General features: G+C 45.5%; 1 protein-coding gene across 1 annotated transcript; it reads left to right on the top strand.

Annotated features, from left to right (window-relative positions):
* The first annotated feature begins 11,256 nt into the window (after positions 1-11,256).
* LOC126728664 (uncharacterized) lies at positions 11,257-11,874 on the top strand. The gene has a single exon (XM_050434456.1). The coding sequence runs from the start codon at positions 11,257-11,259 to the stop codon at positions 11,872-11,874; it is 618 nt and encodes a 205-aa protein (XP_050290413.1).
* Positions 11,875-16,522: the final 4,648 nt, after the last annotated feature.

Here is a 16,522-nt window from a genome sequence, read left to right as displayed (position 1 = left end):
TACTGAGGACTGCAGGAGTCTGTGGAATCACCTAGATCAATTGGTCCGAGAAGGAAGGCTACGTCACCTGCTGCACCCATCAAGCGGCCATCCCGGCCAAGCAGCACAAGAGCCTCGAAGGGACGTGTCTTTAAGACCCCCCACCGGGACGATACATGTCATCCTCGCTGCACCAGGAAGAACTGGGCCGCCCATCCCAAGGGTACTAGCCGTGGATCATTTCCCCTACATGGGCAGGCAAAGAGAACCCAAGAGGTTAAAAAAGGGAAGCTCTTTGATACTGGGATTCTCGGATGAGGATAAAGAAGGAACAATTCAACCTCACGATGATGCCTTGGTGGTTACCTTGCGGATTGGGGGTTTTGATGTTAAAAGGGTGTTAGTAGATTCGGGAAGTGCGGTGGAGATAATGTACCCCGACCTATACAAGGGGCTAAACTTGACACCAGAAGATTTAACAGCTTATAATTCCCCCCTCCTCAGCTTTGAGGGGAAGCTTGTCACGCCAAAGGGGCTAATCCGACTGCCCGTACAGACCGGGATGGAAGTGGTGGAGGTGAATTTTATCGTGGTCGACGCTTATTCACCCTACACTGCGATAGTTGCAAGGCCATGGATCCACAGCCTAGAGGCCGTGACCTCCACACTGCACCAGAAAGTGAAATACCCATCCCAAGGACGAGTAGAAGAGATCCGAGGAGATCAGGCCGTGGCCAGGAAGTGTGTGGTGGCCGCCGTTTTACATCGGCCCTTGGTCGAGACCTCGGACTCAAAAAGCTTATAGCAACCAGCCTCCTCGGTGAAGCATAACGAGGGGCTGGCCGAGGAGATGAGGTGTGAAGGCCTAGATAAGATTGCTGTCAGCGATGACCCGGAGAAGTTCTTCCAGGTCGGCTCCGAATTACCCTCTCAAGAAAAGGAGGAACTGGTCAGATTTCTCAGAGAAAACATCGATGTATTCGCTTGGGACGCCTACGATGCCCCGGGAGTCGATCCCAGCCTTATTTGTCACCACTTGAACGTCAACCCCTCTGCTACTCCGAGGAAGCAGCCACCCCGACGCCCTTCAAAAGAGCACGCTAGTGCCGTGAGAGACGAGGTGGCAAAATTAAAAAGGGCAGGGGCTATCAAAGAGGTCTTTTATCCCGAATGGTTGGCAAACACAGTGGTGGTAAGGAAGAAGACGGGGAAGTGGAGGGTCTGCGTAGACTTCACGGACCTGAACAAGGCGTGCCCCAAGGACCCATTCCCCCTACCAAAAATTGACCGATTGGTGGACGCAACCGTGGGGCACCCTCGAATGAGTTTCCTGGACGCCTTCCAAGGCTATCATCAGATACCCCTTGCGCTAGAGGACCAAGAGAAAACGGCTTTCATGACGCCCATCGGAAATTATCATTATAAGGTGATGCCTTTCGGGCTAAAGAATGCGGGTTCGACATACCAAAGGATGATGACTCGGATGTTCGAGCCACAACTAGGCAAAATCATTGAGGTGTATATAGACGATATGGTCGTGAAGAGCAAAAGGGTGTCCGAACACGTGAAAGACCTTGGAACCATCTTCGCTATCTTGAGGGAGCACCGCTTGCGGCTAAATGCCTCCAAATGCTCGTTCGGAGTCGGGTCTGGGAAATTCCTAGGGTACATGGTCACCCACAGGGGAATAGAAGTAAGTCCTTACCAAATCAAAGCCATTAACAGCCTACAGACTCCTCGGAACCCGAAGGAAGTGCAGAAGCTCACTGGCATGATTGCGGCGTTAAGCCGGTTCATATCACGATCGGCGGATCGATGTCGGCCTTTTTACCTCCTGCTAAACAAGTGGAAGGAGTTCAAATGGTCGGAGGATTGCGTTCAGGCTTTCCAGCAGCTTAAAGACTACCTATCCCGACCACCCATCATGTCCAGTCCTGAGGCAGACGAGGTGCTGTTTGCCTACATCGCCGTAGCTCCCCACGCCGTAAGCCTGGTACTAATACGGGATGACAATGGGATACAGCGGCCGGTGTACTATGTGAGCAGGTCACTACATGAAGCCGAGGTGCGATACCTACCCTTAGAGAAGGCAATTTTGGCGATAGTGCATGCAACCCGGAAGCTTCCTCATTACTTTCAGGCGCACACGGTCATCGTCCTGACTCAGCTTCCACTTCGAGCCGTGCTTCGAAGTGCTGACTACACGGGAAGGATCGCCATGTGGAGTGCTCTTCTGGGGGCTTTTGATATTAAATATATGCCCAGACCCTCCATCAAAGGACAGGTCCTCGCGGACTTGGTAGCAGAATTTACTGAGCCCTCTATAGAAGCGGTGACTGAGAAGAAAAATCTGTGCGGAGAACTGGTCGGCGCGATTTCGGCCGGGGAAGCCATGCATTGGAAGGTCTACGTGGATGGTGCGGCCAACCAGAGAGGATCAGGAGTTGGGATAGTTTTAATATCGCCAGACGGCGCTATCCTTGAAAAATCATTACGACTCGGATTCTCGGCTACGAACAATGAAGCCGAATACGAAGCCTTACTTCAAGGAATGGCAATGGTTCAAAGATTGGGTGGACGAATAATAGAAGCCTTCTCGGACTCCAGATTAGTGGTCGGACAAGTGACGGGAGAACTGGAAGCTCGAGATACTAGGATGCAAGAGTATCTGGGACAAGTCAAACGGCTACAGGAGAGCTTTGAATCCTTCAGTCTAACGCACATCTCCAGGAGCGTAAACACTCATGCAGACTCCCTCGCCGCTCTTGCCACGTCCTCGGCACATAATTTACCACGAGTAATCCTGGTCGAAGATCTAGTTAAGGCCAGTCCCATCAGTGGAAATCCAACCCAAGTCCATCAGATAAGACAGAGCCCCAGTTGGATGGACCCCCTAAGGAATTTCCTCCAAAATGAGATCCTACCGGAGGAAAGACTAGAAGCCGAGAAGATACGTGGAAAGGCTCCTCGTTTTTGGCTATCAGAGGACCACAAGCTTTATCGGCGCTCATACTCTGGACCGTACCTGCTCTGTGTACATCCAGAGGAGTCCGAGTCTTTTCTTGAAGAGTTGCATGAGGGAGTATGTGGAAGTCACACCGGAGGAAGATCGCTGGCGCACAGGGCACTCACCCAAGGATACTGGTGGCCGAACATGCAGAGACAAGCCCAGGAATACGCTAAGAAATGCGATCAGTGCCAAAGATTCGCCCCAAATATCCACCAACCCGGAGGGGTTCTCAACCCACTCTCCAGTCCATGGCCGTTCGCGCAATGGGGTCTTGATATTGTCGGACCTTTCCCAAAGGCTGCGGGGAACAAGCGATACATTATAGTCGGAACCGATTATTTCACTAAATGGGTGGAGGCTGAGCCTTTGGCCAACATCAGGGATGTGGACGCCCAGAAATTCATCTGGAAGAACATTATCACCCGCTTCGAAACTCCGAGAACACTCATTTTCGACAATGGTCTTCAGTTTGACAGCAAGAATTTTAGGGAGTATTGCCGTGAGTTTGGGATCATTAATCGATATTCCACTCCCGCATACCCCCAGGGAAATGGGCAAGTCGAGGCCGTGAACAAGGTCATAGTGAACGGGTTGAAGAAAAGACTGGATGAGTCAAAGGGGAGATGGGTAGAAGAACTACCGCACGTCTTATGGACATATCGGACAACGCCGCGGCGTTCCACCGGTGAAACTCCTTTCTCAATGACTTACGGGGCAGAGGCAGTGCTTCCAATCGAGAACAACTTCCCCATGTTAAGGTCTAGTTCGTTTACCCCAGGTGATAACGATGAGTTGTTAGGAAGCAGTCTGGACCTAGCCGAGGAAAGAAGGGAAAAGGCCACGATTCACATGGCCTATTATCACCAGAAGCTAAGACAAGGGTATGATGCTAACGTCAAACTGCGGCCTCTGGGTCCAGGTGATCTCGTGATGAGGAAGATTCTTGGCAGCGCAAAGAACCCCTCTTGGGGCAAGTTGGGGCCCAATTGGGAGGGACCATACCGTGTCACATCCGTGGCCGGAATAGGCGCCTACTACCTAGAGGATTTGGATGAAAAAGCTGTACCACGACCATGGAATGTAAATAACCTCAGGAGGTATTATTATTAATAAAAATGGCTTAGCATACTTTCTCTTTCATGACTATTTGCCGCTTGCCAGTCTACATTACGATTATTTATAAGTTTTAAACAGAACCCAAGTCCTGCATGGCTCCTCGGACCACAGACTTGGGGGAAATTAATACTTAAGCCGATTATTTACAAGTTTTAAACAGAACCCAAGTCCTGCATGGCTCCTCGGACCACAGACTTGGGGGAAATTAATACTTAAGCCGATTATTTACAAGTTTTAAATAGAACCCAAGTCCTGCATGGCTCCTCGGACCACAGACTTGGGGGAAATTGTTACTTAAGCCAACTATTCATAAGTTCTAAACAAAACCAAAGTCCTACATGGCTCCTCGGACCACAGACTTTTGGGGAAGTTATTACTCATGACAGCTCATAGTTTTAAACAGAACCTAAGTCCTGCATGGCTCCTCGGACCACAGACTCTAGGGGAAATTATTACTCATGACAAGTCATAGTTTTAAGCAGAACCTAAGTCCTGCATGGCTCCTCGGACCATAGACTTTTGGGGAGATTATTACTTGTGATAGATTGGGAGATCATTATTTAGAGTAAATCACTTTTAATACATGCGCACAGTCTAGCATCATCTCGACCCTCAAATGAGCAACCCAAAAACCCATTTTCATTTTTAACCGTTTGCCTGTATCTACCTCGTTGCAAATGTTTAACGTTATTGACGTACATTCTTAGTAAGCAAAACGAACATTTTATATTAATAGTCCGAGTACATTAAAAGGAGAGGTCCTTACAAAAGAATGAAAAAACAAAGACAACTCATAAAAAAAAAAAGGGAGGCTAATCCTTGGCGGGAGAGTCTTCTTTCTGCTCGGGCTGAGGAGGAGGAACCTCAATGGTAGAGTCTGTGGCAGGAACCTTGGCCACATCAGACACAAGGACGGCATCAGGCACCGCCAGGTCTTTCTCTGAAACGACTTGGGCTTCATCAGGCCTAGCTCGGATCTCCGGAGGATAGAAGACGCTCTCGGGCAGCCTTAGGGCCGAATCCGCAGGAACTCCTGCAGCGTCGAGAGCATGAGCCCATGAAATGTCGCAGTACTCCCTGCACACCTCAGGGATCTCCTCGGACAGCCTGGCCTCAGTCTCTTCGGCCCCAAGCTGACGAGCAGCATTCTTCTCAGCCTCTGTGGCCTCTCGGATCAGCTGGGCCTCCTCCCTTGCCAGCCTCAGCTCATCCTCCGCCTTTTGCAGGGCAGTCCTGAGATCCTGCACTGCCTGCCTCTCGGTGTTAAGGTTAAGCTGAGCCGTGTACAGTTGTTTGCGCTGGTCCTCCGCCTGATCCTCGGCACTCTTCAAGCCAGCCTCTGCACTTTTACGTCGGTTCTCCGAATCCTTGTACTCAGTCGTGAGTTTAGTATGATCATGCCTGAGGGACCCCAAGGCTTTCTCCACCTCTGTCCGAGCCTGGGTCTCAGCCTCAGCCAGGTTGCGGCTATTACGGCAAAACTCCTCAGCGACAAAGACCTGCTGAGTAATCTGCAGACAAGACAAAAGCGTCCTTAAAAGAAAAATATATAATCTAACAGGAGCAAGTAAATGGGCAGAACAGTAAAAGGATTGCTTACCAGCGCAAGATCCCTTTTGAGGGATAGAAAGAGCTCGGACTGGGTGCACCGCCTATAGGCCTCCATGTCCCGAGGAAGAAGTAGGGGCTGCTCCAAGGCCTCCGCCACGTACCCTGCCCGGCCTCGATTATACTCTCGGACCGAAGCAGTGTAAGGAATGGCGAGCCCATCCAGCTCCAACTTTGGGTCCCATTGACGAGGGGCGATGCGTACTTCAGCAAGGTTCCCCTCATCCCTACTATCCGAGGAGGTGCCCCTTCTGCTCCTCGGCGCCCGTGTGGTTTTCTGCTGCTTGGCCGGCTGGACAGCCACCTCGCCCTCCTCAGGCGTGTCCACCGACCTCTTCTTCTTCAGGTCCGGGATAACCTTAAGACCAGGGTCCGAGACGCCCTGGGGGACCACCAGGGGAAGGGTCTTGGCCTGAGATGGAGTTGGCCCCTTCGAAGATTGACCCTTTGGTGACTGACCTTTCCCCCTGGAGGACATCAACTCCTTCAAGGACTTCCCTTTTCCTGCCATGGGCTCGGCCTCTTCGTCTGAGGTATCGTCCGAGCAGATAACAATTGGGGGAACACCAACTGCAGAATGTCGGTCCTGCTCGGCTTCAGGATTGGAAGGCTCCCCTAAAGGATTTTGCTGAATTTCCTCCTCGAAGTAAAACTCGTCTATTTCTGCCTCAAGAGAAAGATGGGAAGATTCAGTTTCTTCTTCAATCAGAGCAGCCGCGCCAGGCTCATTTACCGGGGGAAGCTGCTCCGCTAAGTAAGGATTCCTGACCCCAGGCAGCACTACTGGTGGCAAATCGTGTGGAGCTAGGAACCCGTCTCGGGACACGTCAATCCTAGCCAACCTCGGACTGCCCGCCCTTATAGCGTGACCAATTGCTTGGAAAGCCCTGCTCAGAGGTTGATAGCCCAAAACCAAATGGGCCGCACGCAACTGTCTGTCCTCGGTAACGTAAATCTCCGACCTGAGAAGATAATTCAGCGCTGGCACATTCGTAAGGTCTATCCGAGGAGCGACGTGAATTTTTTCTGCGAACAACCAAGAAAAGTGAGGTCAGGTCATGAAATTTTCCAATTACAAAGAAAGCAAAAAAATATATATATAATAATAATCCCTCAACACTAAATTCTTTCCCCAAAAAGGACCAATCCTAAAAGCACCGCACCTGGTTTTCCCGCCCGAGTTGGACAGTGAATACCTTCGAACCACTCCCCAGAAGCAATGAGGAAGTCATCCTTCACGGTCTTATTGGAAACTGGAAGACAAGAGATCAACCTAACGACCTCGTTCCGGGATTTAAGATAATACCCATCATCCCCAAGGCGGTGGCATTCGTACAAATAGGCCACATCATGCCAAGTGAGGTCTAGATTCATCCGCTCGTTTAAGACATCTACACAGCCTAATATCTTGAACATATTTGGGGCACACTGATACGGCGTCAACCTATGGTTGAACAGGTATTCCCTTGTGATCCTGCGCATGGGAAGTGTCATCCCTCCCTCTATGAAAGCAATCATGGGGATAACGACTTCTCCCTCAACTCTATCGGTCAATATTCCTTCAAGAGGACAGTGCCGCAGCCCAACCCTCGGGGGAATGTGGTATTTAGCCCTAAAGGCTTCCATAGCGGCAGGAGTTTTTACTAATTTTTCGAATCTACCCATCTGAACTGAACTGAGGAAATGAAAGTAAAGACTGGAAATAAAAGTAGAGTCCGAGGAAGAAATTGAAACGGAGAGAAAGGCGAAATGTACTGGTACCTTCACAAGACGCTTAAGGGGACGCCTGGGAATCTCTCTTGGACGAAGCGCTTCACAAGAACGGCTACGGCGACGTAACGGACGCAAGTGTTCGTATATCTCTGGAGTTCTCTGGAGCCTTCTGGGGTTTGTGAAATGCAGATGAAAAAAGAAACTGAGCCCCGCTGACGTCTTATATAGCAGGGAGGAGAGAAAAAAGATCATCCCTGCCTAAAAATACGAGAAAGAGACGATGGCCGTTCGATTCACGCCAAGCCGTTGGATGAAGGGAACATAACGCCTCCAGAAGTTAATGACCACGTCTCGTAAATTGTGGCGCGTCAAAAGTAACGGTCCGCACGCGCACCCCACGATCTCCTTATTTCCCTCCACTCACAAATATCAAAACCCCGCTTTTCTCCTCGGTGGGAGGTTAAAACCGCAATTTTGAGGGGCTATTGTGGGGCCCGGCCCAAAAATGATGGGCTATTCCAAGCTCAGGCCCGTCCGAGGAGCGTCCTGTCCAACGGAAAGCCTCATATGAAGTTCTATTCAACCCCAATAGCGTCAAGGAAACCTGTCCGAGGAGTAACTCCTCCTCGGAAATCACGAAACCCAGACGAGAAGCTCTGCTCAGCCATTTCAGCTCACTTTCCCCAACATAAAAAACGCATTAAATTCAAAATATCTCACGGAAGGCTACCACCACATTAATTGCGCCCCAACCACCCTCTTGGCCGCATTAATGAGGAAAAGACCCCTGAACAGTGCCGCCTTGGCCTCTGCAACTCACAAAGGGTCTGATGAGGGCGTCTGATGGGACAGGTGCTCGAGTGGATGCTTAAATGACTAACAGGTGTAAGGCTGGGATGAAAAGGAGAGAAATATATAATGTAATGAAGTCCCTCAAAGAAGGGACGGCAGAATTGTAAGAGGAACAAGAGAAATAAAATCAGACTTGAAGAATCCTTCTTTACGTTCTTATTTCTCTCTGTAAACAGTACACTACATGCATCAGATTTGCTAGTTTCACTGAGGCCAAGCTCTTTAACCCATTCTCTACAAGTATTTATTGTGGGTTGTGCTTTGGGCCGAGGCCTGATCAACAGAAGTTGGGCCAGGAAAATCGTGCAACCACAAAAACTTTTATGTTTTAATATTTACGTTGTTTATTATTTTTAATTGTTGTATTTCTATGTTTGAATTGTTTTTGTATTTCTTATTACTTGAATTGTTGTACTGTTATGCTTTTAGAATGTTTTGTAATGTTAGAACTTGTTTTTTTTTTTTATGATTTTTAATTTAATGCATTCAAAATAAAATTTTAATAAATTATATATATAAAAAAAAAAAAAAAAATTTGAGTGTGGCGGGATGGGTACCCGTGGGCACCTGCTAGATTGGGATGGGGGGAGGGGGGACCACCCCAAAGCAGAAATGGGGCAAGGAATAGGAAACCCACCCCATACCTACCATGTTGCCATTCCTAGTTGTAACTTGCATTCCTATTGTTTATGCCAAAAAAAAACCATTTTGCTTAATTTGGTAAAGAATGATGTGTGAATACGACACGAATTTATACAGGTTAGGGTTGGGCCATTTTTGGAGAGAGAGAACCTCTGATATTAATGAATTAACAATAAATTAATATTAAATTCTTGTTCAATAACAATAACCATCAATCAATTAATTATAACTTGTTTCATGACCATATTTAACAAAAAGAGAGGAGTTACTAATAACAAATTTCATAATTTAAATCAAATTTCAAACTACATATATGCATAATAAGTATAAAAAAAAAAAAAAAAAAAAAGAACAAAATCATATGATATCATATATCATATGATATCTGTGGAGAGTAGAAGAGTCCTCATCTAGGCCTTAAGCCCAAGAGATAATTGGGCTATGGGGCACGAACTGGGACTAGCATGTATACTTGAAGGAAGGCCTAAGGGGCGATGGGGTATGGAAGAAAGAAAACAGGACCGTCCCGAGTACCTAAAAGGAGGGGAGCAACGTAGGAAAATAGTTCCTGTGGAAAAAGTAAGAAGCTAACCCCACCTGAAGCAAGCTGCATGGATGATCCACGTATGGTTTCTAGAAGATGTCTGGAACCACGAGAAACTTCTTGAACACACAAGAAGATTAAAGACTTTCACCTCCACATTAATGAGGGGGTTCTCACCTAACCTCTACTGCATTAAATACATGTGAGACAATTGAATAGTACAAACACCCCCCCAAAAGTCAGAATTCCAGGATAAGGGAAGGGAGGAAACTAATAAATTAAAGGAAAATATCCCTGAGAGTTTGGCTGGCAACAGGACAATTGTAGAGATAAGAACAAGAGATGTACCTATAAAAAGGTGGAGATAGGCAAACAAGAGAAAGAGCTGGAGAAGGGAAAAAATAGAAAAAAGAGGGGAGAGAGAAGAAAAGTTAGTTGTTTGAAAGAAAGAGAGAGTGTGTAACACCACGAGAACAAGAAAATTTCATGTTGTAATACTTTAGCTTCATCTGAAATGTATGTAGTCAATGAAATCAATTGTTTGAGTTTCCCATTGTGGAGTGTTTATTCCCTATTGCTCATTTATAAATAGATTATGTTAGACATTTCAACTGTAATCCGTGAACTTTACCGCGGGCTAGTTTTTGTCCCTCACAATTGGTGCCGTCTGTGGGAATCCTTTACTAGGCAGTAGGCTCAAGAGTTTATTTATTTTTATTTTTTTACCATGGCGAATCGATCCCGAAGCAGTCCCGCCTATCTATCTCGCCCAAGCATTCTGAAGTATCTGTCCATGTAGATCGACATTTGCGATCTGAAGTTCACAAAGAGACTCAAAAACAACCTAACCCACATCTGCGAGAGGAGAGATCTGCTACGAATACAGGAGGCCCTTCCTATTCTAATAGGGATAAGGAAGTAGAAAGGTTGAGGGAGCAAGTGAAGATGCTGTGGCGGGAAGTTGAGAGAAATGAAGAGCTCCTACGAAGGAAGGATGAAGAACTTCTTCATCAAAGAGAACCGAGTCCTATGCCAAGTCACTCCCGAGGTGATGAGTGCAACGGGGGAGACAGGTTTAGGAGGAGGGTCAGAAAACAACCTCCTCCCTATGGGGAAAGGAAGCAATCTCCCCACAAGGAAAGGACAGTCTCTCCCCCTCACAAAAGGAATAGAAGGGAAGAACGGAATAGGGAAAAGTCTAAGGGGGGGGTTTATCCCTTAGCGTTCAATTTTTCTCGGTCCTTAAGATCCTATTACGCCTCAAGCCTCTAGATTAAATGCCATGAGTAAAGCCTTGCAGCAAATATCTCAATCCCTGTTCTTAGAAGAAATTGAAAAGATGGATCTGCTCCAGAGATTTACGCGGCCAACCTTCATACTATATGATGGCAAGTCCGACCTTGTTGAGCATGTCAGCCATTACGATCAAAGCATGGCCATGTATTCGAGGAATGAAACCCTGATATGTAAGATATTCCCTTCCAACTTGGGACCAATTGCTATAAGATGGTTTGATAGATTGGAGAAAGAATCCATCCGAGGATACGACTAATTGATCAAAGCGTTTGGAGCAGGTTTTGTAGCATGTAGTAGAACCCCAAAGCCATTTGCCTCACTCCTTACTATGTCTATAAAGGAAGGGGAAACCCTCAGGGCCTATTCAGATCGTTACTAGGAGTTATATAATGAAATCAAGGGAGACAATGGAGGAATTGCGGCTAGCACGTTTAAAGTAGGGCTTCCCATCGATTATGATTTAAGAGCTTCATTAGCTTTAAAGCCAGTTACAGAAATGAATAAGTTAATGGAGCAGGTAGAAGAGTACAAGAGGTTAGAAGATGATCAGCTGCAAGATAAGGCCAAGGCTAAAGCACTTGTCGTGGAGAAGAAGGACGTTAAGGCAGATCAAGCTCCCCGATCTCGAAGGGACTTTTTCCCTCAGGCTCAAAAACCAAGATCCGAGATAGTGAGCTCATTGTATAAAGAGCTCTTGTATCGAATTGTGGAGAAGATAAAGAATAAGTCCTATTTCCATTGGCCAAACAAGATGAGTGGAGATGTTACTAAAAGGAACCAAAGTCTTTATTGTCCATATCATTGGGATCGGGGGAACAACACTAAGGACTCTCGGCCACAAGATCTTAAGGGGGCTAGCACCTTAAGAACCTCAGCTCCAACTAGGGGACTTATAGGGGTGATACATACGGCCAGGAAGCGAGTTGAAATCACAAAAAGTTCACCTTGGGTTTTAGCCGTGGCTTCAAGGTTTAACCCCGAACAAGATTCCCCTGCCCACAAGAAGGGACGATGGGAAGATAACAACATCAGATTTGCCAGGGAAGATCTTAAAAGCACTGTTCAACCCCATGAGGATGCATTAGTGGTGACATTGCGGATTTGGGGGTTTTGATGTTAGAAGAGTTATGATAGATCAAGGAAGCAAGGAGGAGATAGTGTATCTTGATTTGTATGAAAGGTTGGGTCTTACCTCTGATGGCTTGACAAAATATGATAGCCCCTTGATAGCCTTTGACAGAATCGTTGTTACGCCAGCAAGACAAGTGACATTGCCCGTAGAGGTAGGAGGAAGAAAAGAGTTAGTCGAATTCATAGTGGTACATTCTTATTCCCCTTATACAGCCATTCTCAGACGTCTATGGATTCATTCCATGGGAGCAGTACCTTCATCTTTGCATTAGAAGGTGAACTTCCCAACCGAGCAAGGCATTGTAGAAGTCCACGGAGATCAAGGTATGGCCTAAAGATTCCAGGTAGCCGCCATAAGGCATAAACAGAAAAAGGAGATCAAATTAACAAATCCCTTATAACAACTACAGTCCCCGCCTAAGGACATATGTGAGCGATTGGAAAAGATGCCTATCGACCTCGGGGATAAATACTTCTAAGTAAGGGCAAGCCTTCCAATCTCAGAAAAAGTAGAGCTAATTTTGTTTTTAATAAACAATTCAGATGTATTCGCATGGAGTTCCATATGATGCGCCTGGAGTAGATCCGGAATTCATATGTCATTGGCTTAACGTCGAACCTTGATGCTCCCCAAAGAAGCAGAGGCCTCATAGATCCTCAGATATTCACGCTGGAGCAGTGAAGGAAGATGTGGATAAACTTAAAGAAGTTGAAGTAATTAAGGAGGTTTATTACCCCAAATGGTTAGCTAATACGATAATGGTGAAAAAGAAGAATGAGAAATAGCGAGTATGTGTTGATTTCGTAGATCTGAATGAAGCATGTCCAAAGGATCCTTTTCTAGTACCTAAGATAGACCAACTTATTGATGCGACTTACAGACATCCTAGGATGAATTTTCTTGATGCTTTTCAGGGGTACCATTAGATAGCATTGGCCCCCGAGGGCCAAGAAAAAACTTCTTTTATCACCCCTACAGGTAATTTTCATTACAAAGTCATGCTCTTTGGGTTAAAGAATGTAGGCTACACCTATAAGAGAATGGTTACCAAGATGTTTAAGAAGTAGCAAGGAAGGAATATGGAGGCCTACATAGACGATATGGTGGTGAAGAGTAAGGATGTAGAATATTATCTTTTAGACCTTGCAGAAACCTTCTAGACCCTACGGGACCACAAATTGAAGTTGAACGCCTCCAAATGTGCCTTTGGAGTTAGCTCGGGCAAGTTTTTGGGGTATTTAATTACTCACCAAAGGATTAAAGTTAACTCGGACCAGATAGTAGTGCTACAAAATCTAAAGCCCTCGAGGAATCCCAAAAAGGTTCAACGACTTATTGAAATGACTGCAGCTCTCAACTGGTTTATTTCACGATTCGCGAATAAATGCCAACCTTTCTTCCAGTTTATTGAAGAAGTGGAAGGACTTTCAGTGGACGAATGAGTGTCAGCAAGCATTTGATGAGCTTAAAATATATTTATCCCAAGCACCAATCTTGTCAAGACTAGTGCTTGAAGAGACGCTGTATGTGTACTTAGCTATGACGGATCATGTGGTAAGTGCGGTTTTGCTAAGTTTAGATTAGGGAGTTCAAAAGCCAATCTTTTATGTTAGTAAAACTCTCGTGGAAGTTAAAACACATTACCTCCCCTTGGAAAAAGTGGCACTGGCAATAATCCATGCTGCTCGAAAATTGCCTCATTAATTTCAAGCCCACATGGTAGTCATCTTGATCCTTTGCAAGAATTGCTTAGGAGATCGGATTTCTTGGGGAGGATAGCTAAATGGGGAGCCTCTTTGGGAGCCTTTGATATTTAGTATAAGCCTCGAACTTCCATTAAAGGTCTAGTCTTGGCAAACTTTGTTATGGAATTCATCCCTAGACATCCCGGAATTATGCAAGTGAAAGGAGAAGAATCGTGGGAACCCTAGGAAAACACGTGGTAGATATATGTAGATGGAGAATCGAACTACCGAGAAGCAGGAATTGGTATCATCTTGATCTCTCCAAAAGGAATTAGATTGGAGAAATCATTCAGACTGGGATTCTTGGCATCAAACCACAAGGCAAAGTATGAAGCTCTTCTTGCGGGGCTCCGTATGTCCAAGCAAGTGGGAGCAGAAAGGATATGGATGCACTGTGACTCTCAGCTAGTTGTAAGTCAGGCTAATGGTGAGTTTGAAGCCAAGGATCAAAAGATGGTAAGCTACTTAAAAGAGGTTGGAATCCTTAAGCATCAATTTAAGGAAGTGGAGATTTCACAAATCTCTAAGGGAAGTAATAGCCACGCCGACTCTCTAGCTACACTAACTTCATCCATGGCTGATTCGCTCTTGAGGATCGTTTCAATTGAGCTTTTGCCTTTCTCTAGTGTTTCCTCCTCCAATATAGCCTTAATCTTAAGTATTCACCCATCCGCTAGTTGGATGGATCCTCTCATTGGATGGATCCTCTCATAACTTACCTCCGAAGTGGAATTCCACCTGAGGATAAGAAGGAGGCTGATCAGATTAGACATAGGTCTCCCCAGTATTGGCTATCCGAAGAAGGGAAGTCATACAAAAGGTCATACTTGGGACCCTACCTGCTATGCGTGCATCTCGAGGCAATCGAGGAGCTTCTAGAAGAGTTGCATGAAGGAATATGCAGAAGTCATACAGGAGGAAAATTGATAGCTCATAGGGCCCTCACCTAGGAGTATTGGTGGCCAAACATGCAAAAGCAAGCACAAGAATTCTCCAATAAGTGTGATTAGTGCCAAAAGTTCACTCCTAGTATCCATCAACCCGAGGGTCTACTCAACCCAATATCCAGCCCGTGACCATTTGCCTAGTAGGGGCTAGACATAGTAGGGCCTTTCCCTAGGGAAACCAGTGGCAGAAGATGGCTTTTGGTAGGAATAGACCATTTTACTAAGTGGGTTGAAGTTGAGCCCCAAGCTAATATATGAGACACTGATGTTAAAAGGTTTGTGTGGAAAAATATCGTGACGTGGTTTAGCACACCAAAACCCCTGATATCAGACAATGGAATGCAATTTGATAGCAAGGTTTTTCGGTGATATTGCTCGAAGCTAGATATTGTCAACAGGTATTCTACCCCGTCTTACCCTCAAGGCAATGGTCAAACTGAAGCGACTAACAAATCCACTATGAACAGCTTAAAGAAAAGACTTGATGACACAAAGGGGAGATGGACAGAAGAGTTTCCGAGTGTGCTATGAGCATATTGAACCACCCTGCAGTGATCAACAAGTGAAACTCCTTTCTCAATGACGTACGGGGCAGAAGCCGTGATACTTATAGAGGCTGGACTACCCACTTCTCGGACTGATGTATTTGAGGTAGAAAAGAATGATCAATTATTGTGTAAAAATTTGGATCTCGTAGAGGAAAACCGAGATGTTGCCTCAGCAAAGTTAGCTAATTACCAATAAAAGATTAGCCGAGGATATAACAAAGCCATCAAAAACAGGGAGTTCATACCAGGAGATTTGGTGCTGAGAAAAGTTTTAGGAAATACTCGAAACCCTGTTATGGGAAAGCTAGGTCCAACTTAGGAGGGACCTTACAGGGTCACTTCCATTGTTGGGGTTGGGGCCTATCGACTAAAGGACCTAGATGAAAGACCTGCAGTAAGGTCGTGGAATGTGTTTAATTTGAAGAAGTACTACTCTTGATTGTTATATAAGAAAATATACCTTACTCATACTTCTATTTCATCTCAATTCAGTGAACAGCAACAAATTCTATGAGAGCCCGACTTGGAACACTAAAATTAAAAGAAGGAAAAAAACCCTGTGGTACTAGACCTTGTCCTTGCCTCAGGTAGGTTTTAAGCTAAGTTTTATGCCTTAGCTTGACTTCAAAGTTACTAACAGAAAACAAAATTAAAACTTCACGAATAGGAAATAAACCCCGTGATACTAGACCCTGTCTTTGCCTTGGGTAGGTTTTAAGCTGAGTTTTTTGCCTTAACCTGACTTCAAAGTCACTAATAGAAAACAAAATTAAAACTTCACGAATAGGAAATAAACCCCGTGGTACTAGAACCTGTCTTTGCCTTGGGTAGGTTTTAAGCTGAGTTTTCTACCTTAGCCTGACTTTAAAGTCACTAACAGAAAACAAAATTAAAACTTCATGAATAGGAAATAAACCCCATGGTACTAGACCCTGTCTTTGCCTCAGGTAGGTTTTAAGCTGAGTTTTTTGCCTTAGCCTAACTTCAAAGTCACTAATAGGAAAAAAAAATTAAAACTTCACCGAAAGGAAATAAACCTCGTGGTACTAGACCCTGTCTTTGCCTCGGGTATGTTTTAAGCTAAATTTTTTGCCTTAGCCTAACTTCAGAGTCACTAACAGAAAACAAAATTAAAACTTCACAAATAGGAAATAAACCTCGTGGTACTAGACCCTGTCTTTGCCTCGGGTAGGTTTTAAGTTGAGTTTTCTGCCTTAGCCTAACTACAAAGTCACTAACAAAAAACAAAATTAAAACTTCACAAAAAGGAAATAAACATCATGGTACTAGACCCTGTCTTTGGCTTGAGTAGGTTTTAAACTGAGTTTTCTACCTTAGCCAAACTTCAGAGTTGCTAACAGAAAACAAAATTAAGACTTCATACAAAGAA

This window comes from Quercus robur, chromosome 5 (genome assembly GCF_932294415.1).
Source record: "Quercus robur chromosome 5, dhQueRobu3.1, whole genome shotgun sequence".
Lineage (NCBI taxonomy): Eukaryota > Viridiplantae > Streptophyta > Magnoliopsida > Fagales > Fagaceae > Quercus > Quercus robur.
The sequence above is the reverse complement of the archived record's forward strand: the minus strand, read 5'-3'. Positions and strand labels throughout refer to the sequence as shown.

Coding starts and splice junctions, on each gene's coding strand:
- LOC126728664 (XM_050434456.1), top strand. CDS start 11,257: ATGAATAAGTTAATGGAGCAGGTAGAAGAGTACAAGAGGTTAGAAGAT.